Below are 23,421 nucleotides of genomic sequence, written 5' to 3' on the forward strand. Positions count from 1 at the left end.
ATGCACACATATTAAATTTATATTATTAATAAATGAAAATATATACAATATATTCTATATATTACAATATATACATTCTGTGTATTTACAATGTATAGCAAATATATTTAAATTATATTTTGAGGTCATTTAAAAATATATATTAATATGTTAAGAGCTGTAGTATAGCTGTTGTATATTAAAAATGGTTTATGTATGCTGATATAGATATGCCTATTAAATGTAAATATTAAATATCTTATATTAATAAATAAAAATATTACAATATTCAAATATAGTAAATGTGTTGTAAATAATATTTTAAGATCATTTAAAAAAATACTAATATATTAAAAGCTTTAAGCGTTTATGTATACTGATACTTAAATGTAACTATTAAATGTATATATTTATATTTAATGAATGAAAATATTATATACAATATATTCTATATATTACAATATATGCATTGTGTATTTACAGTGTATAGAAAATATATTGTAAATGATATTTCAAAAAATATACTAAGATGTAAAAAAATAGACGGTTGAAGATATTTCTTTAAAGCCGTTTTTGAACCCTCTTTTCTTTTCACATGCAGCTCTTATTAATCTCCTCACAGCTTGCTTGTCTGCTTCTCAAAGCGACCTCCATGTGGTCAACGTGGCATTGCTGTGTAACGAGACAGATCCACATGAATATCATCCTGATGGGCTTTATTACAGCGTCCTCCTCGTCATCGGAGATCGGTGACGTAAGGCCATTGTGACGTCGTGTCCCCAGCGTTCTCGAATCTCAAAAAAGTACAACTCTTCGATTCAGTGTAGCCGCATTAAAGCAGAGTGTAATACTAATGAACGCGATGTTCCCCGAGCCACTATTAAGTAGGCTAGTTGTGTGTTGTTTCTCGCGGTACTGAACCAGTTGCTTTATGTTGCGAGGATTGTTTGCAAGTGAAAATAAGAAGGGCCATTATTTGAGGAGGATTGTGGGAGTAAAGGAAGAGTGGCTCTTTAAGAGCGGAGGGAGGGGTTCGCTGCACGCCTCGGCTCGGCTGCGGTGTTTTTGGCTCTGCTGGCCTCATCGACTGAGGGCACTGGAAGGGGTAGGTGACAATACGCGCGTGCTTTCTGCTTAACCTTCTGATTTTTTATGGGGAAAACATACTGTATACGTGTGCGCTGTCGGTTTTCCATTTGCTTTCGTGGTTGTGATGCTTAGTCTTTGTGCTGCTCATTTGTACAAGGCTGCTAGTTTCAAAGTGACGGCACCACGATGGGGATTCACCATTTAAAACGCATTTATTGCTACTATATGACTTATTTCTAGAGTCTGTGGCGCATTTATTTGAAAAACAATGCTCGCTTTTTTTTTGGTTGATTTATATTATTATTATTATTATTATAGGAATATGAAAATGAAAAGCATCTATAACGGGAAGCGCGCGCAATGTGTGATCCTGAGAGTTCAGAGACACGCCTGTGGGATTATATTTAATTCATAAGAAATGGAATCACTTGGTTGTTGAAAACATTCAAAAATAATAATAATGAAACATTCGTTTTAGTGTAAGCTGGGTTCGTTTGCGGACGCGCGCGCCTTTTTGTTACAGACAAATCCGGTCATAATACAGCTTTTATGTGTTTTACCTGAATATTGCTGTAATCGTATATTTAAACAGGCTCGATGGGTAAATGAGTGCTGATGGCGGTTTGGGGGGAAATTCTTCATGAAATGAAAGCCCCGTGACTGCTGTGACTCTGGGGAGAGGGTGGGACTGCTGGAGTTCTTCATGACTTCCAGATGTTCATCCCTTAGCTGCAGTGGTTTTGAATTCACTGGCCAAGAGCTGTTGGGCTTAACACGTGCGCTGATTCAAATGAGCTTGTTACTGATCGTGAAAGAGCTCTGGGATGTGTGAAAAAGAGCGACTCATGTGTTTTATATATTTCTTTTGCGTAACTGTGACATTTGGAGGTTTTACACTATTGCTTTAGTCACGCCACGCGACTTTGTGTTTTTGTTTTGGGGTTACTCCTTTTTTATAATTACCTTTTTAAATGATGAATTAATCTTTGTTGTCTTTTTCTTCACGTTTCCTTTCAGCCAATTACTTAATTGGAATCACTTTCAGAACCATTTTTTCCCCAGCTGATGAATGATAAAAACTTTGACAGCCAATCAGAATCCTCCAGTTAAAAGAGATCGAGTGTTTGAATTGACAGACAATAAATCTCCAGCATGTGCTTGTAATAAACAGGACGTTATCGTCCATTGGTGTGGATGCTAATAAAGTTATCTTTATAGTTAACATTTTTGGGACCTAAAGCCCAAAGTATACTTCACTTTTTACGTGTATGCGTACAAAAACGAAGTATACTTTGGGCTTTAAGAGTTGTCAAACGTAGTTCAAAGACACGGCACAGTTCCAGCTTTGTCTTATGTTTTTTCTTGAGTGGTTAGAGGAATGTACTAAATACGATCACAGTCGGGACGGATGAGGCCTTTTAAACTGCTGAGTTTTCCTTAAATTTCATCTAGCCCTGCTGTGCTTTTTTACAGCATATGGTCAGCAAAGATCACAAAACGTAAAGCCAATGGCATTTGAAATGACTCACGCTGGGTTTCTTAGTCTGAAAGCAACCGAAAGTATTTTTGCTGTAGACGTTTCCATTTAAATATCACCCTTTACTGTTTTAGCCTCTCCCGGTGTCCATCCTGGACCTACACCCTTTGTCTTTCTGCTCTCCTTCCTGCTGAATGTGCTGCGTTTTTTTTTTGTCTGTTCTGTTACTGTTTCTGTCTTTTCTGTTTTTCTCTCCCGCCCTGATTTTGAACTCTCCCCTTCGCCTTGACTGGGAGGAAGTGACCGACTACTTTCTGGGTCTTTGGGGAACTGTAGCTCCCTTTCCTGTAACTCTTTCTGAACCTGAAATCTACGTACACATGTGCACACTTGTTTTCAATAGACCGTAGACCTCATGTAGTTATCATGAGTAAGAGTATCATCCTCATCTATGTAAAGGTCATGAACTTTTGTTGAGTACGTGCTTGACGGTGTGTGGCTTCATGTGTGGTTGGAAGGAGACATTTATATTGTTGGCCCTAGACATAAGTGTGTAGTCAAGTGTGGTGTCAATCTTTCGAGCTATTGTTTTATGTGCATGTGTTGGCCTTATCTAAATTTATCACCATCCACATAAGTCATTATGGTAAAAATTACTATCGATTTAATAGTATACTATGTGACACAGTTAGGGTTGCAAAGGGGTGGAAAATTTCCAGTATGTTTCCGGAAACTTGTCAAAAATCCCTGGAAGATTCCAAAAAAATCCTGGAAAGTTTCCAAAACTTCTGGAATTTTTCCGAAATTTACTGGAAATTTTCCACCTTTTTGCAACCCTAGACATGCATGATAAACAGTGGGGTGTACTGTATATACAGTCTGAGACCCCTTTATTTAGCATTTTTCTTATTTATTTATTTACAAATTATGCTATCATTCAAAAGTTTGGGGATAATAAGATATATATATATATATATATATATTGCATTAAATTGATCAAATGTAACAGTGAAGACATTTACAATGTCTTTTTAACAACAGATTTTAATATCAAATAAATGCTGTTCTTTATTTTTACTTTCTATTCATTAAAGAATCCTGAAGAAATATATCTCGGTTTCCACAAAAATATGTAGCACAACAGTGATAAAAGTAAGCAAATCTGCATATTACAATCATTTCTGAAGGATCATGTGACAAAACCTAGGGTAATGGTGCCAAAAATTCAACTTTGCATCACAGGAATAAATGACATTTTATAAGATTTTAGAAAACTGAAAACAATAATTGTAGTAATATTTTTTAAAAATGACTATTTTACCGTATTTTTTAAATAAAATAATGCAGCCTTGGTAATTTTTTATTTTTTTTATCTTATCAATTGTAACTTTTGAATGATAAATTTGACCTAAAGGTTAACTTGAAAATTAAAAGTGACTTTTTGGCTTCTTCCCTTTTTTCTTGAATGAAAACAGCACTCAAGCGGCACATAAAATGTATATTTTATATCGGTGTTTCTTGATTTAATTTTTAAATCTTAAATCATTGTTTATTTGCAAATTGTACTTTTTTTGTTGTTGTTGAATCTCACATTTTTGAGCTCCACTATATCTTTGTTACATCATTTTATGTCATCCAAACAAATGCCAATGTCCATAAACTCACAACAAATGTACACATAAACCGCTAGCGAATACATCCAGAAAAAGAAGCTGCGCATTAGAAAGAGTTTATGGTTACGGTAATTTACTCTTTTTGTTTTCCAGAAAGAATAGGACTTTCTCAGCAGTGGGCAAATGAGAAGCATTACATGTGTTTTAAAGGCAGTCTCTCTCTCTTCGCCGTGCTCCTCCCATCTCTATATTAGAACCAGCTGTGGAGTTTGAGGCTGAATGAATGGCTCTTTGTGATTTGGCTGTCACTCCTGTATAAGGCTCTGTTTCTTTCTCCCTCTAGAAACTGGCATGACAAAAGTGTTGGAACAATGTAACCTAATGTTCCTAATTTTACATTGTTGCTCCATAAAATCGTATCAATTCACCACTAAGACTGCAGAAATGCATGTATGAGATGTTGAGCGTTAGAAGAACGTGCCCTTGATTCTTCAAGTGTAAGTTTAGATGGCCAGAAATGAAATGTCTGTATGAGATTAAGAGGATCATTTTCCAGTCATGCAGATTTTTAACCAAAGTCGCTTGAACCGTGCTCTTGAGGAAACCTTTGAGGTTTAGGAGTGTTTGTGAAGGTCCACGATGTTCTGGAATGTTTCTGGATGCCGTCTGGTGTCCAGCTGGGGTGTGTCCGTCTCTCTGGGTTTAGGCGGGTGACTCAGTAGAACTCCGGACCAAAAAAATACGGCTCACAGCGCAGAGCTTTCCCAGGCTCGGGACGATTTGCCAAGTAACATGTTGTTGTGGTTGAGGGGTGTGTTGTGGTGGTAAGCAATGATGATAGAGAGCCAGACAAATTAGTCTCTTATAGAAGAGGCTTTTTTGGATCAACAGTCGTGAGGAGTGGCTTTTCTAGTGCTCAAGATACTGCAAACATCTAAAATGAAGGGTGCGACCGACATCGTACAAAGAATCTGCCAGTGTTGGTCGTAATTTAAACCGTTCTCTAAATAATTCATATTTTCCCCTCCTTTAGGATTTTGGTGGCATCCATAAGAGAGTCGAAGGAATCGAAAGAGGAGAGCGAGGAGGTCGGGGAAGAGAGACCATCATTGCAGCACAGTGAGTTATATGACTGCTATCTTTAGACAAGATACAAATTACTCAAGCAGTTCCCTTGAGTTTAAGGAGTCCATTTATGCCTAGTTTGTAGATAAGCATCCCAAATTCCACGTCATAGCCAAGAAAAATGAAGCAGCTTGTTGCAAACGGACCTTGAGTTTCACACAGTGATAAAGAGAGCTTTGAACATCATCATCAAAACTAAACACCGCATAATGTTTATCTGTTCCTCAGAAAGCTTGCTTGAGTGAAACTAATGACCAGACCTTTTTTCTTGACTTGTTTACATAATATGAAACCAGCTTTGAGGAATACAGCTTTCCTGACTCCACAAGAATGGCGAAATCACTCCTACTGGCCACCGAAAGTAGACCGATATAAGACTTCCCTTAAGATTGCTAATCTTAATAATGTGGCGGTGGGTGTGGGACACCCTGGAGGCAGGAGATGTCAACTTCCGCTGCTCTGGAATGTAAAGCGAGGGAAGTTGGGAGAGAGGTACGGAGAGAGGGGCATGGGTTTAGGGCAAAGCATTCCTTCTGGAGGAGGGTAGAGACTGGCTGTGCTGGTGAAAGGTCTGCTGCATGCCACTGAGAAGTGGCAGGGTGCTGCAGGGGAGGGGGGCACACTGTGTTCTGTTCAGTGGCATCTCAATGGGACACTGTTTATGAGCAGACAAAGAGCGAGGAAGGTCACCACCACACATGCACGCATAGTGTCCTATGCAGCCCTGTTCTTCAGCAGGAGAGGGTGGACATGGTGGGCTGGAGAAGGGGATTGTTCCATAATGCTGAAATGACAAGAGTCAGGAAACTGGGTTTGGACATTTACTGTAATGTGAATGGCACTGTAGTATTTCCAGGGTATTGCTATGCGATTGCTGAAATGTTGCTAAAAGGGGTTTGACGTGTGTCGCTTTGCAGTATTTTGGATGGATATTGATACGTGGCTGCTGTTTTGAGTAAGTTGAAAATAAAGTATCGGATAGAGTTAGGGTAGATGTAGGGAGGGCTTTATGAATGAATCTTTATTTTCATTGTATGCACCCAATTAGGGCTGCACGATTAATCAAAATTAAATCGCAAAGGCGATAAATCACGATTAGGCAGGAGCTGTGATTGTCATGCGTATCTTTCAGTGAAACACGGTTTTGTGATCAGCAGTAAATCTCCATCTGAAGGCCAGAGGGCGCTCTCGCGCTGAAACTCCAAATACACCCAGCAGAAGAAACCCAGGAAATGCCTATAGCGGTTGCTGAATAAACAGAAGATTTAACTCTACATGACTAATAAACACACGACTACGACAATATATGGTTTGTCCGAGTTCGTCTTATTATAATTTTTATTATAATAATGTGTAGCGAATCAGCTCATGGGGAAATATGAATAATTAATCATAACTAGTTATAATTAATTATAAATATTTAGATCCGCTGTAGATATTTATTTGACCTCTCAGGGTCAACTGTTACAGTTGGTATAGGAAAGGGTTAAAGCTTAAGCAGTAAAGAGGAGAGAAATAAGGAATGAAGTTATGGAATCATTTGCATATTCAGCAGATTTACAGCCTGAGAGAAAGGCTGAAATCCCAAGTGGGAGGTTGCCATTACTGGAGGGTTTAATGACCCTTTGTGTGAGGGCATGGTAATTTGCAAATGAAACTCAAGTGGGGGCGTGATGAAAGATTGCTAAATGTTCTTAGAACACTAATATGTTGCATAGGTATAAACATATAATATACACTTTCAATTAGATAATCCGAATACGAATTCATAGAGACCAAACATGGTATATGTAAGGTTACATGAACGAGTGGTTATATCATAAGCATGCATAAAATAGTCTACAATGCAACAGACAATATACAAGACAGCAATAATATACACAATGACCTGAAGGATATGTGTGTTCATTCACAGAAAGGTTTCTGGATGCTGCTCCATCTGAAAGCACGTGATTGAGATTTAATACTAATCACAGAACCAGCTTTACTGACGAGATGTGCATGACAATCGCATTCGATTAATCGTGCAGCCCTACACCCAGTGGTACAGAACAACGAAAGTGTTAACAGCTCTTTAAGCTCTTATTGTTACAATAAGGCTGTATCCTTTTAATAATTTTAATAAAAATGATCATTTACTCAATTTGTTATTATTGCATACTGTTATACATGCAGATAATTGACACTATTTGCAGTATGTAGTATAAATAGCAGAAAATAAGTCTACTGCTATTTTTGCTTAGTGTAAATAGAATCCATTGCTATTTACAACTAGCACAAAAAGCCGCTGCCTAAGCAAAATTGTGATATGGCTAAGTGTGATTATCAAATCGCAAAGACTGCTATTTAATTAAATCTATGTACAGCTCATTTCGGAGCTAAATTTTCACTTGAGCACTTCTTTTTTTAATGTACAGTGAAAGTATTATTATTACAATAGTAATTTTTCTTATTTAGTTTAGTTTTTTATTTAATAATATTAATAATCATCATAAAAATAGCAATTCATAATAATTATTATTATATTGATATATAATCCCAAAATGTGGCCAAATTGAGCAGCCCACATAGATAGCAAACCTGTAGCTCTTAGAAAAAAATGCTTCGACAATGTTTTTTTTTTTTTGGTTTGTTTTTTTTGTTATAGCACCCCTTTAAAATACATATACATATTATTCAATTTAAATGCTTTTTCTGTTGTAATGTCTCTAAAATGTTGAAATAAATCATAACTCATTTTTTTTATCGCAATAGCAATTTTTATTCAAAAAATTGTGATTACATTTTCTCCCCAAATCATGCAGCCCTAATGCTTAACACATTCTGAATGTTTGCTATGAGGTTGTGGAAGTGTTCAGAGTGGGTTTTAACATGTTTCTATGCAGTTACTAGGGTTTTCTGAATGGTTGCAGTCTTTAGATATACAGTGGGTACGGAAAGTATTCAGACCCCCTTAAAGGGTGTTTTTTTGGCTGTTTTATCAGTTGACAGGAAAGTCATATGTAGGTTATGGCCGCTGGGAAAAATCAGTAAGCTGACGATTTGACTTAGTACTTACAGTGCAGTATGATACAGGATGAGTTGCCCAGTTTAAGAGTTTGTTCAAATCTTAACCCTAAATATGAACAATAATAACATAGATGTTAGAAAAATAGAGCAGAGAAATAAGAGTGAGAGACAGGACGATGTGTTTGTGGCATAGTGAGAGAGACAGGGCAGTTATTGCTGAAGGCTGGATGTTTGTCATGCTGTGAGCCTTTACTGGAGTCTCTAATTATGGCACATCAACCGTCCCCCTGTCAACACTCTTCACAGCACTGACGCTCAAATTTTCACACATACATACACAAGTTTGTGTGTTAGCGCTCACAGTAACATTTCTCAAGTGTCAAAAACCCACTAATTAAGATGATATTGACTTAAGCAGCTCGGCATGTTTTAATAAAATCTTTTTTGTCCTGCATGGCCTCATTATCATCTTTCTACATTGTGATATTTTTAATGGGCACAGTCAGAAACATCATACAATGTTTATTTTTTTAAGTTTTTGTATTATTAGCATCTTGTATTAATGGTAAAATTGCCGTTTTTATTCTTTCTTTAATTTTTTTAATGTTTAAATGTAATAATTTGTTCTCTGTTGTTTGCATTAAAAATGTTATATTTACCCTACATATCCCATTTATTGAAATTAGGTGATATGGAAACTTGGGAAATCTTTGTGACAAAAAAACTGACTTGCTTACCAAAAAGCTGCAAAAGTTTAACAAACAAAGAAATAATAATTATAAAAATAATTATATTTTTGTATTAATGTATTTTAAAATAAGCATTTAAGTAACAAAAAACTGAGACAAAAAGTATTATATTGTTTGAAGCTATATACTAAAAATAAAATATTCCACATTACATCCTAAAATTATGAAGGTGAAAAATAGTGTATTTGTTGTTCTTAACATGACATCTGAATGGTAGTGATAGTTCAATAAGATTAATTTCATACAAAACAAATACAACCGGATGTCAAAATGGGGCACTGTGACACAGCTGAGAGGCCTGTTAAATGAGTGAGATTTCAAGTGTAAGGAAGTGAGCAAAAGCACACAGGATGGGTAGTGGGCAAGAGAGCTCATTTTGTCGGCTTAAGATCTACAAAATACCAAATCAGTTCAGTCAGTGTTTCCGTATATGCCCTACTTTCTCCTCAAAGAGGCAAGAACATAAACAGACCGAGAGGGTCATGAGATTAGACAGAGGGGAAAAGTTTTGTGTGAGGCAGCAAGGGAGAAGCAATTTTGCCATTTTGAACCGAAATTACTGGAGCAGTCAGCAGTTCTCTTTGAGATGTCTGTGAAGTTCGAGCCCAACTCTGTGGTCTAATATGCTGTTAATGTTGGGAACAGAGATAGCTCGTGGCACTGCACCCCCCCCCACCTCACCTCTAACTAATGACCTAGAAAGTTAATCTTTGGCAAGAAGGCACATTAGCTGGGAAAGATGCAATGCTGAGGGGAAAAAGAGAGCAGTCTAAAAGCACAAGAGCCAGATGAAAAGAGAGAGAAAAATAAGTTATAGTAAGGCCTGTGCATGTAATGCTTCTGCTTCATTTTACCTAATTGACTTAAAGCTGGAATGCTTTGCCTCAGTCGAAATGCACAACTGAGAGAGCAGAAGAAGGAAGAGCGGACAGAGGTCAGCTGCTATCTCCTGATCATCAGCTGACAGAGTGAGGAAAAATAAGGGAGAAAAAAGGAGATAAAAAGTGCGAGAGAGAGAAAGGCCAAGCAATAGTTCCTGTGTCTGTGTTCTTTTACAGTACCTCAATTCTGAGAACCACAGAGAGCGTATTCAGATGATTCCTAATAAGGCTGTAACCAGATGCTCTTTCTCCTGTTGTTGCCTGCCAGAGAACTTTCCCCTCTCCTCCAAACAAGAGAACTAGAAACAAACAGAAACTGAACAGTCTAACTTTGTAGGGGATAAAGAAAGGGACGAATTACAGGGAGTTTGACCCTCCTAATTAAGACTTGAACCCAACACAAAAGATTTGTGTGGGATCTTAAAGGTACACATTCAAGTCAGTGTTGGTTAATTCTACATATTTCCTTAGTATCATTTTAACAACATTCACAAACGTCAAAAATTAGCTTACTAGTTAAATGCTCAAGAGTTTTCTGTTAGGATCTATAATTATTTATAAATTTACATTTAAATAGGTGTATATCACTACTTTTATCATTACTTACTTAACTGTGAGGGGCACTGTATAATTTGTTGGACTTCAAGGAATAGTTCACCCAAAATGTACTCGCCCTCATGACTGACTGAATTGAATTTAAGATATCATCATCTGAGGAGTAAATCTTATTCAGAAATGGGAAACAAGAAGAATTTAGCAGCTCTGATTCATATTCATCTGAACTTTTCTGCTTTCGTAACGATTCCATTAACTATCCTTTAGGTACTTTATTTGGAAAAAGGAAACATGGTTCTCAGTTTTCAAACCTAACATATCTTAGATAACTTGAAATTACCATTTACCTCCTGTGAATCCAGTGCTAATATGGAATTTGAGCCTTTCCCCCTGCTAGTCTGAGGAGTATATTTGTACGCTGCAGCTTAATTTCTGATTTAAAGATTTTGAATGAGAGCTAACTATTAGGTTTGGTAGCTCGTCATAGATCTCTTAGGTTCAATTGGAAAATTGGTATTGGTTACTTACAGTATCTTTCCTATCCAGGAGAGATTGGCTGGTGAATGACAATCATGGCTCAGGTGCTTCATATGGACTCCAGTTTTCCAGGTAAGGTCCCACTTTGAATCCGGATACTACACATACTCTAATGTTTATATATCGTGATTCTGTTGTCTTTCTCCAGTTCATCCGCACTTAAGAGGCTAACTAATAAGTTCACTAAGTGAAGCCCTGATTCAGTCATAGCCTTATTCTTTTCCCTGTTGTCTGATTCAAAGATTAGACCAAGAATTCCTGCAGTTTAAAGTTGTTTCCTCTATCTTTAGGGAAGATTAACCCCCCGGAGCCCCCCTCCTTGCATGGAAAGGACTCAGAGGCTCCATACTCAGTAGAGACCCCCTATGGCTACCATCTGGACCTGGACTTCCTCAAGTATGTCAATGATATTGAAAAGGGCAACACTATTAAGAAGGTGCCAGTGCAGCGGCGCCCACGTTATGGCTCGCTTCCACGTGGCTATGGATACACGGGCTCCTGGTGGACTTCAACTGAGTCGCTCTGCTCCAACGCCAGCATGGACAGCCGTCACTCGTCGTACTCCTACTGTGCGCCGGGATTTCACAGCTCACAGCGACCCAACTTCAGTACGACACGCGTGGAGAAGACCTTGCTGGACGCTCGCCGCAAGCTGGAGGAGGAGAAGGATGGCCGTCGTTTCTCGAACCTGGGCAGCATGCACAGCAGCGTGGCAAGCTCCAACACCTCACTATCCAGTGCCCACAGCTTCAATCGTGCCCAGGGAGGTGGCTCCTATACGCCAATAAGCTCTGGCTTGTCCACACCTGTCTCACCGACACCCGCCCATCTGCAGCACGTACGGGAGCAGATGGCCATCGCCCTGCGGAAGATCCGGGAGCTGGAGGAGCAGGTGAAGACCATCCCGGTGCTGCAAGTGAAGATCTCCGTGCTTCAGGAGGAGAAGAGGCAGCTTAGCGTGCAACTCAAGAGCCAGAAGTTCCTGGGACACACACTGGGGTTCAGTCGGAGCCGTCCACGGGGAGAGCTCTACATCGACATCCCCGAAGAGGAAACGGGAAACGGGACAGGAGCCGCGAACCGAGGCGCAGGAAGTCTATCACCTACCACTCCGGGTTCCCTTCAGGACTCAGGATGTGAAATCGAGGAGACTGTAATTGTAGGTGGAGCTCGTCCGGGTGCAAAGCGGGAGGTGCGAACTGTGGGTGTGGGACCTGAGGTGGTTTACCATCAAGTGGGAGTTGGGGTGCGAGAAGAGGACTTGGGGCTGCTGCCTGAAGCCGAAGCCCTCAAGACTAAGGTGGGGCTTTTAGAAGTTCAACTGAGGAAAACGATGCAGGAGCTACAGAGCGCTCAGCAGCAAGTGGAAGTGGCTCAGAGAGAGAGGCGAGCTCTTTCCGCTCAGGTGAGCCATGCGGTGAGAGCCACCAGTATCGGCTGGCAGGAGCAGCAGGGTCAGGCCGGTGCAGGCCTGCACACAGTTGTCAGTTTTACTCAGCAGCCTCATGAGCAGAGAACCGTGGGGATCCAAGTGTACACACTGGAGCAGCCCACAGTGGTGGGTGTGGGGACACTGCTAAGAGCCCAGGGTTGCACTTCTCCCGCTCAGCCTGGGTTTGCACCAGAAGGAGCCCACAGAAGACATGCAGAGTCCCCAGCAGTAGAGGGTGTGTATATCTGTCGCTATTTACTCACCTTCATGTTGTTCCAAACCTGAACTACTTTTCATGGTACATGAAAGGAAGCAGAACATTTGTTTTGCTTTTTTCTGTACAATAACAGTAAAAGGGGAAAAACAGTGTTCACTTGTTAAATTACAAAGATGCACCATGAAAGTGGTCCATGCCCCATATTAGTATTCTGACACCAAATTTTAATTTAAGTCATTATTCACTCAAATCTCCTAATCCTAACCCAACTGAATATACACATGAATATACACATGTGCAGTGTTGGGGGTAACGCATTACAAGTAACATAATCAGATTACTTTTTTTCAAGTAACTAGTAAAGTAACGCATTACTTTTTAATTTACAAGCGAATATCTGAGTTACTTTTTCAAATAAATAACGTTACTTTTTTTAATAAGTTACTTTTTTTTCCAATTTATTGATTGGCAGCTCTCCTGTCCCCATGTTGAGAGAAATCAGAAGATGCTACTGTAGTTCTAAAATAAATATGAATATGCATGAATTCATCTCACTCACTCACAAAAAAAAACATTTAGTATTGCTCAAAATGAATAAAAATAATGCAACTCAGAATATGACGCAAACCTGCAATAATTAAATGTTAAACAACACAAATATCCTTTATGTATTTAATCCAAATCTATTAACCAATGTCTTCGATGATTCAGTTCAACCATACTAATAAGCACAAATTACTCTAGACAAACATTTGTGTGTCTTTTTTTTATTGCTGAAGTGTGTTGAAATTTCTTCTTCTGCATTCTACTGTACGGACGTAAATGTACTTTCCCTTCAGCCTGAGGCTTATTCATTTCACTTTTGGTGTGAAAAGGCTTTTATATTTGCCAAAAATATCACTTTTTTATTTTAAAAACAAACAAGCAAGCCCTGTCCAGATTTAAAAAGTAACACGAAAGTAATGTAACGCATTACTTTCCATAAAAAGTAACTAAGTAACGTAATTAGTTACTTTTTTATGGAGTAACGCAATATTGTAATGCATTACTTTTAAAAGTAACTTTCCCCAACACTGCACATGTGTATTCAGATATGTTGAGTGAAGACACAATGTGCCAAGCTTAAAGGCAGTGGAGCCATTGCCCATTTGAGCATTCAAAATAATCTGGTCTGTTCCTTACTTAAAGCTGTTGTATGGATTTATAACTTTTTGGAATAATGTGCATAAGGGGTCATTGACTTCCATTCTTGTGGGAAACCAGAAACACAAGCTGATGTGAATTTCATTGCATTGGAAAGTTCAATTTTGTTGAACTCTGACCTGTAATGTCATATTGTGTGAAGATGCATGACCCAGTAGACCAAAAAAAATCAATACGTCACAGCGTTACCTCTTAGCTGAACTGCTGAACACAAACTTTAAAGGTGCAGGTTTGCAGTAAAGTAAAGAATGATGTATATTTTTACATTTTGGATTGATTATTATTTGTTATATGTTGAATTTATGTTTTTAAAAAAGGCACTACAGAGCATGACATTATATCTTGTCCATAGCAGTGTCCACAGAAGTATAGTGTGACCACCCTTAAGTCATATGGTCCACTTTTATAGTGCCATTTTTACATTTTTGGAGTTACACCACTTCTGTTTCTGTTCACTTTCACAGTGTTGAAAATTGCAGCATGGATAATCTCCATTTCTCCAAGAGAAAGAAAGTTGAACCAAAATTTGTGGATGAACTATCCCATTAAACTACTCCCTTTCTTTTTTGCCCTCAGAATCACCACGTGAATTTCCCATTGCAATAAGCTCTAAGCAGGTGCGAGAGGTCTTGAGAAGTGAAGTGTCCAAATCAGTGCCAGTGACCAACCAGGCAACTGCTATGGAGACAAAGTGCAGCCAAGTGACAGCCGTCTGCCAACGGCTAAAAGAGGGAGAGATTAACCAGCAACCAGCAGAAGAAGCCATCCAAATCGATCCAGCAAAACCAGGTTTGCTTTGTTGTTTTTAGTAACTGCTGATAACTAACCAGCAGGCATCTTCCATGTATTCTATGGATATCTATAAGATAACTAGTGATTTTTACACTGTCCATGTGTGTGTGTTTTTCCAGCCTCCCCTCAGTCCAACCTGAGGTCAATTATGAAGCGAAAGGCAGATGGGGAACCTGGCTCTCCGTACACCAAAAAGAACCTGCAGTTCATAGGAGTCAATGGAGGGTAAATAAAGCATTATGTGAATTAAATAAGTATGTTGTAGATATTTGTTTCAACTGTTGTCATTGAACTACTATGTATTTTTGCTAATGTTTCTTTTAGCATAATGTATATATTGCTCAGACTATTTGGTTAAGGGTGACTTTTTGGTTTTTGGAAACTATAGTTTTTAGGAAATTTTATATTAAACTGAAAACAAGCACAAAACTATTATTTTGCTGCCTTGCGACAATTATGTCTCCTTCAGGAACTGCACATCTTGTTTAGATGATCAATTTGGGATACATTTCATTTTAATTATCTGGTAAATAAAAGAGCTAATGTGCCCTGCAGGTACGAGTCGACATCCTCTGACAACAGCAGCTTGGAAAGTTCAGAAGATGAGAGCGATGCAAGCGAATACCACGAGGCTACAGAGAAACTACCGGAATCTGTGGCTCAGCAGTCTCAGGTGACCTCCTGCAGCCTGCAGCCCATCTGTGAGACAGCAGCTGCTCAAACACCTCAGCACAGCACTGCCCAGCCACCAGCCAATCACACTGCAGCACAGCAAAGCACCAGCCAATCGCAAGCCACGGATGCAGCTACCCAGCAACCGGTCACCCAATCACCAGCAGCAGAGGCAGGCATACAGCACTCTGTAAACCAATCGTCAGTGACCACCATGGCTCATCCGGAGGGCATCGTTCAATCAGCAAATGTTTTCCAAGGGCGTACCTCTCAAAGCACTGCCGCTTCTCTTGAACAAGACTCTGTCCAGTTGTCATCCACCAGCGTTATGGTGCAGCAATCCAAAGCCACCGATTCAAACGTCCAGCCAAATCTCACTCAGCCAGATGTGTCGGGCCTTGCTGCTCAGCAAACAGTCACTCAGTCACAATCCACCGGTGCCAAACCTCAGCAAGATGTTAGCCAATCAAAAACCGCTGACCTCACCATCCAACAAGGAGCAACACAGTCACAATGTACTGATGCCTCAGCAAAACAGGACATAGCCATATCCTCCACCACTGATCCAGCTGAAAATACAAGCACCACCCCTACTAACAAACAAGCAAGCAGGTAGGGAGACTCAAATCAGTGACACCAAGTTCTTATGAGATTCACTTTTGATTATGTAGTTGGCTGTAAATGCTGATTTACAAAAATGTCTCATTCTTTCCAGACTGGATTTGAGTGGCAGTCTCGTGGCGGCCCTCCACACCTTGCAGAAGGCACTCAGTGAACCAAATGCATTTAGTCATCAAAATGCAGTATGTTCATCAATTGTGTTCTCATGCTTAAAAGGGATAGATAGCATAGTTCATAACTTTAAAGTGAAGTATGTAATTACTTTGCTTAGAAAATTAGTCTGTATTTGCATAAGGCCCTATGAGTCCTGTAAATGCGGAAAAAAACACGCATCCATCCAGTCATATAAATGGAATTTACAGTATAACATGAAATGTCACAGAATTTGACACATTTGGGGTGAATAAATCAAAAGTAGGGCTGTACACGTAATCAAGTCACAATATGTATTAGTTTTGAGCTAGGCCTTCACGACAACAAAAGTTTGGTTTAACTTGAAATTGTGACAGAAGTATATTACTGTTGTACAGTTGAATGTACTTTTCAAATAATAGAAATAAAATTAATAAAACGACATTTTTTTTAAGAAGTATCACACAATTCCTCCATGTTTTATTTTTTATTGTAAACCTCTGTTTGCAGTGCTTTGTTTGCCAACAATCAAAGTAATTGTTACATTTTCATTTGATTACATATTAAAAGATTAAATTAATATTAAATCATAAACCCAGAACAATTCAAACGGATAACACAAAATTTCTGAATTTCACAGGAACCTGTTGTAGTAAAAAAAAAAAAAAAAAGTTGAATTGATTTAAATTATTAAATTGCTAAAGTTTTATTAATTAGACATGCTTTTTGAGTATTACAATTTTATTTAACCAATAAATCGGAAACCAGAAAAAAATTAAGATGGATTTCATTGGGCCCTAGTATTTGCAATATTTTTGACTGCATCAGCCATTTCTATTGTTCCATTGATGCATTAAAAATATTCAAATAGAACAATTAGCATCACTATTGTTATTGCTTATTTTACTACATTTCCCGTTCAAAACGTTGCCATATAACTCATCCAGTACTTTTCGTGCCTCAGGCATGAATAATACCTCAAATTATTGTTTCTAATCATAATTATCATCATATAGAATCATATATAAAACTTCATTAGACTTGAATTGAAAATGTATAAACATATATATATATATATATATATATATATATATATATATATATATATATATATATATACTTGATCACACTTGAATATGTACTTGACCAGACTTGAGATTGGACACATGTTGTTTGAGCTCCAACACTGTGGTGGCAAGTTGTGCATGGACAAGCGCCACTCATATTTTATTTTATGACCCGCCTTTAAAACAGCTATTCAGTCATATTGAGGATCTGCTAGTAAACGAGCATGATGTATTTATTGCAATACACTGTAGTAAAAGCCCATTTCTGTCTCTGTCTCTTGTTTTGCTAGAGGACAGCCTACACCACAGTGCTGCAGGAGTGGCTCAGAGTGTCCTGTCATAAGGCTGCTGACACTGCAGTTGTCAAAGCATACATGGACAACTTTGCCTCCATTTCTCCTCAGCTACTGGAGTTTGTCATCAACATGGCTGACGGCAATGGAAACACAGCTCTGCACTACACTGTCTCTCACTCCAACTTCGCTGTAGTCAAACTACTGCTGGATACTGGTGAGCGACGCTCTTCACATCTGAGCAGCTGCTGACGCACTGTTTTTGTAGGCAGGCACATGCTTTGACACATTATATCATATCTCTCCTCCCCCTATTTCTGTTGTTACAATTGCAAAAGGGTAATTCAGTGGGGAAAGGGAAATCAGTAGAGTTCAGTACTTAAAGAGTGTCAATATTTTGACCCTGGATGACAAAACCAGTCATAAGTGTAAATTTTTTTTTATTGATATTTATACATGATCTGAAAGCTGAATAAATAAGCTTTCCATTGATGTGTGGTTCGTTAGGACAATATTTGGTCGAGATACAACTATTTGAAAATCTGGAATCTGAGGGTGCCAAAAAATCTAAATATTGAGAAAATCGCCTTTAAAGTTGTCCAATGGCGCTTTTCCACTGCATGGTACGGCACGGTACGGCTCGGTATGGTTCACTTTTGGGGGGTTTTCCACTGGGTACAGTACCTGGCACCTGGTACTTTTTTTAGTACCACTTCGGTTGGGGTTCCAAGTGAACCGTACCGTTACCAAAATGTGACGTGTAAACTCTGCTGATCACGGATTGGCCGGAGAGAATCGTCACTACCTGCGTCACAAACACAAAAGACCCGCTAGATTTAAATCAGCACAGCCAGCGAAGGATCGAACGCAACTGTTTTGAACGAGCGCACCTTTTTTTAACAACCAAAAAGTTTTGTTGTCTGTTGCGGAAGTACAGACGTTCCTCTCGTTGATAGCAGAGGAGCGGATCCAGCGAGAGCTTGATGGGGCGATGCGGAATGAAAAAGTTTTTTTTAGGAGTCGTGGTAGTAGAGGCGGCGCAACTATAACCACATGTGAATAATCATTCACTCTAAAGCGGTACTGAACTGCAGTGGAAACGCAAACCGTGCCGAGCCGAACCATGCTGTGCTGTACTGAGCCGTGCCGGGCCGAGTCGTACCACGCAGTGGAAAAGCGCCACAAATGAAGTTCTTAACAATGCATATTGCAAATCAAAAATTAAGTTTTAATATGTTTACAGTAGGAAATTTACTAATAACTTCATGGAACATGATCTTTACTTAATATCCTAATGATTTTTGGCATAAAAGAAAAATCTATCATTTTGACCCATACAAGGCGGGGCAGACGGCGCTGATGCTGGCGGTCAGTCATGGCAGAGGGGACATGGTGAGAGCTCTGCTGTCCTGTGGAGCTCAGGTAAACCTGCGGGATGATGACGGCTCCACAGCGCTCATGTGTGCCTGTGAACACGGACACGTGGACATTGTGCGGCAGCTGCTGTCTGTGCCGGGCTGTGACGCCACGCTCACTGATAATGTGATTATCTCTTTCTTTATCAAGCTTGATTCCACCTTCATCTGTTAAATTCCGTCTATCTTCTTTATCACTTCTCATTGTCAATTTTGACCAGTTCTGCATCGTAAAGGGATATGTCTGCCAAAAATGAAAATTGTCCTCAATGTCCTTCCAAACCTGTATGGATTTTTTGGTAACACTTTATTTTAAGGTGTCCTTGTTGCACATGTTACATGTACTTACTATTATAATAACAATAAATGATGCATAATTACATGCAAGTAACCCTAAGCCAAACCCTAATCCTAACCATATGTGACCCTCGACCACAAAACCAGTCATAAGGGTCAATTTTTTGACATTGAGATTTATACACCATCTGAATAAATAAGCTTTCCATTGATGTATGGTTTGTTATGATAGGACAATATTTGGCTGAGATACAACTATTTGAAAATCTGGAATCTGAGGGTGCAAAAAAATCAAAATACTGAGAAAATCGCCTTTAAATTTGTCCAAATTAAGTCCTTAGCAATGCATACTACTAATCAAAAATTAAGTTTTAATGTAGGAACTTTACAAAATATCTTCAAGGAACATGATCTTTACTTAATATCCTAATGATTTTTGGCATGAAAGAAAAATCAATAATTTTGACCCATACAATGTATTTTTGGCTATTGCTACAAAATATACCCCAGCGACTTAAGACTGGTTTTGTGCTCCAGGGTCACATATAGTAAGTGCATGTAGTTAATTAAAATTACTCAGTACTTAAATGTATAATTACACTGTTACAAGGACGCCTTAAAATAATGTGTAACCGATTTTTTCTTCTTCTGTGAATCAGATATTTTGAAGAACATTGGTTGCGAAGTCCCATTGACTTTCATTGTATGAACAAAAAAAAATACTCTAGAAGTCAATGGGGGGGAAAAAAACTCACGTTTTTTATTCACATTCTTCAAAACGCCTTCTTTTGTGTTGCACAAAAAAAGAAAGTCGTACATGTTTGGAATGACTAGAGGGTGAGTAAATGATGACAGAGATTTCAGTTTTGAGTGAACTATGCCTTTAAGTGTGGTATGCCGTCAAGCATAATTCTTCATTACTATTCCTTAGGGGAAAAAATTAACTATGAAGTAGTTTTGGTAAAATATTATTAATATTTTAAAAACTTTCATCTGTCAAATCAAAGTGTAACCAACAGGCAGGAAATATATATATATAATTTTTTTTAAAACACTTTATCATAGAGAGAACCCTTGCAGACCCTCATGTCTGAAATCTTTTTAACGTATTTTAAATTTGATCATTTGATTTTTTAATGGCGAGACAAGGTTACTGTAAGGTGTATAATGGTTATAAAAGGTCACATGTACAACAACTCTTAAAAAAGTTAATGATATTTCTGAATTAATAATATGTGGTATATATATTATCAGCTGTTTTAATCAAGTTGTAATAAAAATGGTATTAAAGTTAGTATTAAAGTTTTTAAAACTAAAAGGTCACATGTACGGATTAATAATTTGTGGTATATAGTTTTTAAAACCAAATGAAACCAACATGAATACAAAGAATAGAATACATTTCTAAGAATTTGTTTTACACTAGATTCTTCAAATGTTTTTCAATTTTCCTTATTGTGGACACACATGTTTGCCATTAACCCTTACTTACTGTCAGGACCACTATCCTCAAAGATGATTGACAATTAGCATACAGTTTGGATTGGCGGTATGGTTCCGTTCTGGGCAAGAACTCCCTGCACATCCTTGCAGCTAGCATGGATGAGAGCAGGGAGAGCAGCGATAACCCCCCCAGGGTAAACAGAACAGAACCAACATAAATGTATTGTAGATATCGTTAAAGTTCAATAAAGTTATGTACACATTTTAGAATTAGTCTGATTCAAAGGAGAATCAGAAGGCTGAATCCTGACTGACAGAGGAGGAGTTGGGGATGGAGGAGGGTAATTAGCTATTGAGCAATGCGAAAACTGCTGATACTACTGCGGGACCTTATATATGAATACTTAGATAGGTGTCATATTCCCATAGGTTGATGGCGAGCTTGACTAACGTGACCTGCCATAACTAACACTACGCTAGTTATTTAGCTGTTACGAAAATGTTTATTATGCTTTGTGACATTTTCTGTTTCTATTTTACAGGACGGCAGCACAGCTCTTTCCATAGCACTGGAGGCCAGTCAGAATGACATTGCCGTGCTTCTGTATGCGCACCTCAATTTCGCGAAGCCGCCTTCCCCTGTGAGTGTGCTTGCTCTGTTCTCACTTAATAGCCAAAGTTAACAAATGTCACAATAAGAGCTATCACATCCAGTATTCTGTTCATCAACCCTGTGACTTGAGCCGCCAAGTTTCTCCTTTTCCACAGGTGTCACCAAAGTCTCCAATTCTGGGATCTTCTCCTCCCTCCTCTGAACTGAAGTAAATGGATGTCATGAATCTGATGTCACCTCTTCCAGCAAACGATCCTTGGCTACGTTCACACTGTAAATTTTTTGGATTGACAACCGTATTTTCTTTACAGGTGTGAGTCTCTAAATGTCCCGTTCACACAGCAGCTTACAGTTGTGTTTAGAATATTGTCTGTATGAATGTGCAACGGGAGTCAAGCCCGTATTCCTTACTAGTAACCATAGCGACAGTGACCAAAGTAAGATCAAAGATGGGCGACGTCCATAAAACTGAAAGTCTTATCACTTTCTGACACGACCAATCGAGCCGTGAGTTCATCCGTCAAATCTTCATTAACCGACAGCAGCCTTTAAATTTGGGTGGAGAGTGGAGTATTTGAGTCGCGCACAGAACACAAACTGACTGGAGCGGCTTACTGATGGGATCTAAAAATTTCAGGTGACAGACACGAAGCTAATTTCTCCGTCACATTCTCCATCACAAAACACGCATGAAAACGCTTAACACACGGTAGATGCCCGTTTGTGCGGCAGAGCGGCTCCCTCTCGCACTGTATGACGTGACATACAGCTAGATGTATGTCACGTAAAGATGTAACGTAAATAACCGAACTGTGTGTGTGTGAACGTAACCGTATTAAGGACTCAAATACAGGACTGACAACCGTATTCTGCTGCTGTGTGAACGTGGCCCTTGTCCATTCCACTGTCTGTGTGTGTGTGTGTGTGTGAGGTTTTGTGTGTTTGTGTACATGTGTACAGTATGTGTGTCCACAATTTAGCATATGCAACTTTTAGAGATATAAAAATTGTGCACTCTTAAAAGAATTAGCACTTGACACCATTGGTCCTTATATGTTGTTTTATGTTCCTTTTGTAGCGTTTTCCATTGTAGCGGAGATAAAAGGGGTGCGATTCAAATAAGAATAACAACCAGTGTGTAACAGCAATATCGTTCATTTAGCAGTCCATTTGTTGAAGTGTCACCTTATACAGTCAATTTATCTAAGTGCATTTACTTTTAACAATCCAGCAATATTTCGCATTCAAATCATCCAGCAACTGATTACATTTATAAGAGCATTGTGTAAACAACTAAAAAACATGTATTTTAATCAAGTGTCCTTTCACGGTTTTTACTCTTCTAATAAGAAAAACACATTCTGAGTTTCCACACCAGCTGTTTTCAGAACGTTTGATAGCCTTTACAACAATATATTTGATTATACAGTGCAGTTGTCTCACCCTACAACGGGAAAGACAGTGGTCCAGTTACTTCTCTAGGAGATTTGTAATGCCATCTTTTACAGGTAATACACTTATGATGATATTTTAGCATTTTTTACTGAATGAATTCACGTTGTGAGACGTCATCCTGCTTAAGATAGTGTTTGTATTCAATTTGTGGGCTTGTGTAAATCATCTACAGGTTCTCTTTACAACTAATAAACAGCATTGCCACCACAGATTTGTTCACAGCCGGTGCAGTGTTATGGTCTCTTGTACTTTGTTTACTCTGATTTGTGGAGGACTGCATGGTTTTGTTATTTTGTTAATGTTAAAAACTTGTATTGAAGGTTTATTGAACAAGGGCTCTCCAAAAACATTATAAATGAGCATAAAATGAGTTTTACAGAGCTAATACATCTCTTTTTTTAAATCTTGTATATTGCCAGTTTGTAATCATACATAGCCAGTGAAGGAAATATGAAGGTTCGCGAGTTTCTAGTTGGATGAGACCAGATGTCGTCTAGCGCAGTGTTTCTCAACCAGGGGTCCTTGGACCCCTAGTGGTCTTTGACGTAAGGCCAGGGGGTCTGTATAAAGTATGAATTTTTTTATAAATTTAGTATATTTTGACATGACATGTTCCCATGAAAGAAAAATCCAATATAGCTGATGATATGGCCAAATACTGGACAAGTCAACTAACTTGAATTATACTTGACTGCATTTGGTCCTCACAAAGACACAAATGATACATAGATGAGTCAATTTTGTTCTGGGGGTCC

General features: G+C 38.6%; 1 protein-coding gene across 1 annotated transcript; it reads left to right on the top strand.

Annotated features, from left to right (window-relative positions):
* Window positions 1–833: 833 nt before the first annotated feature.
* Window positions 834–21,571, top strand: LOC107587974 (KN motif and ankyrin repeat domain-containing protein 2-like). Its single transcript, XM_016275960.1, has 13 exons — window positions 834–1,084; window positions 5,192–5,277; window positions 11,024–11,086; window positions 11,305–12,681; window positions 14,443–14,655; window positions 14,778–14,883; window positions 15,214–15,942; window positions 16,046–16,133; window positions 17,441–17,660; window positions 17,792–17,808; window positions 18,785–18,985; window positions 21,141–21,239; window positions 21,367–21,571. Exons 3-13 carry the CDS (start codon window positions 11,041–11,043, stop codon window positions 21,421–21,423), a joined length of 3,153 nt encoding a protein of 1,050 aa, XP_016131446.1. The 5' UTR covers window positions 834–1,084; window positions 5,192–5,277; window positions 11,024–11,040; the 3' UTR covers window positions 21,424–21,571.
* Window positions 21,572–23,421: the final 1,850 nt, after the last annotated feature.

This window comes from Sinocyclocheilus grahami, unplaced genomic scaffold (assembly GCF_001515645.1).
Source record: "Sinocyclocheilus grahami isolate Dianchi unplaced genomic scaffold, SAMN03320097.WGS_v1.1 scaffold97.1, whole genome shotgun sequence".
NCBI lineage: Eukaryota > Metazoa > Chordata > Actinopteri > Cypriniformes > Cyprinidae > Sinocyclocheilus > Sinocyclocheilus grahami.

Bases quoted from the DNA above. Each gene is read 5' to 3' on its own strand.
- LOC107587974 (XM_016275960.1), top strand. From the start codon at position 11,041: ATGACAATCATGGCTCAGGTGCTTCATATGGACTCCAGTTTTCCAG. The intron at 14,656-14,777 runs GTTTGCTTTGTT...GTGTTTTTCCAG, and splicing joins AATCGATCCAGCAAAACCAG to CCTCCCCTCAGTCCAACCTG. The intron at 18,986-21,140 runs GTGATTATCTCT...TCTATTTTACAG, and splicing joins ACGCCACGCTCACTGATAAT to GACGGCAGCACAGCTCTTTC.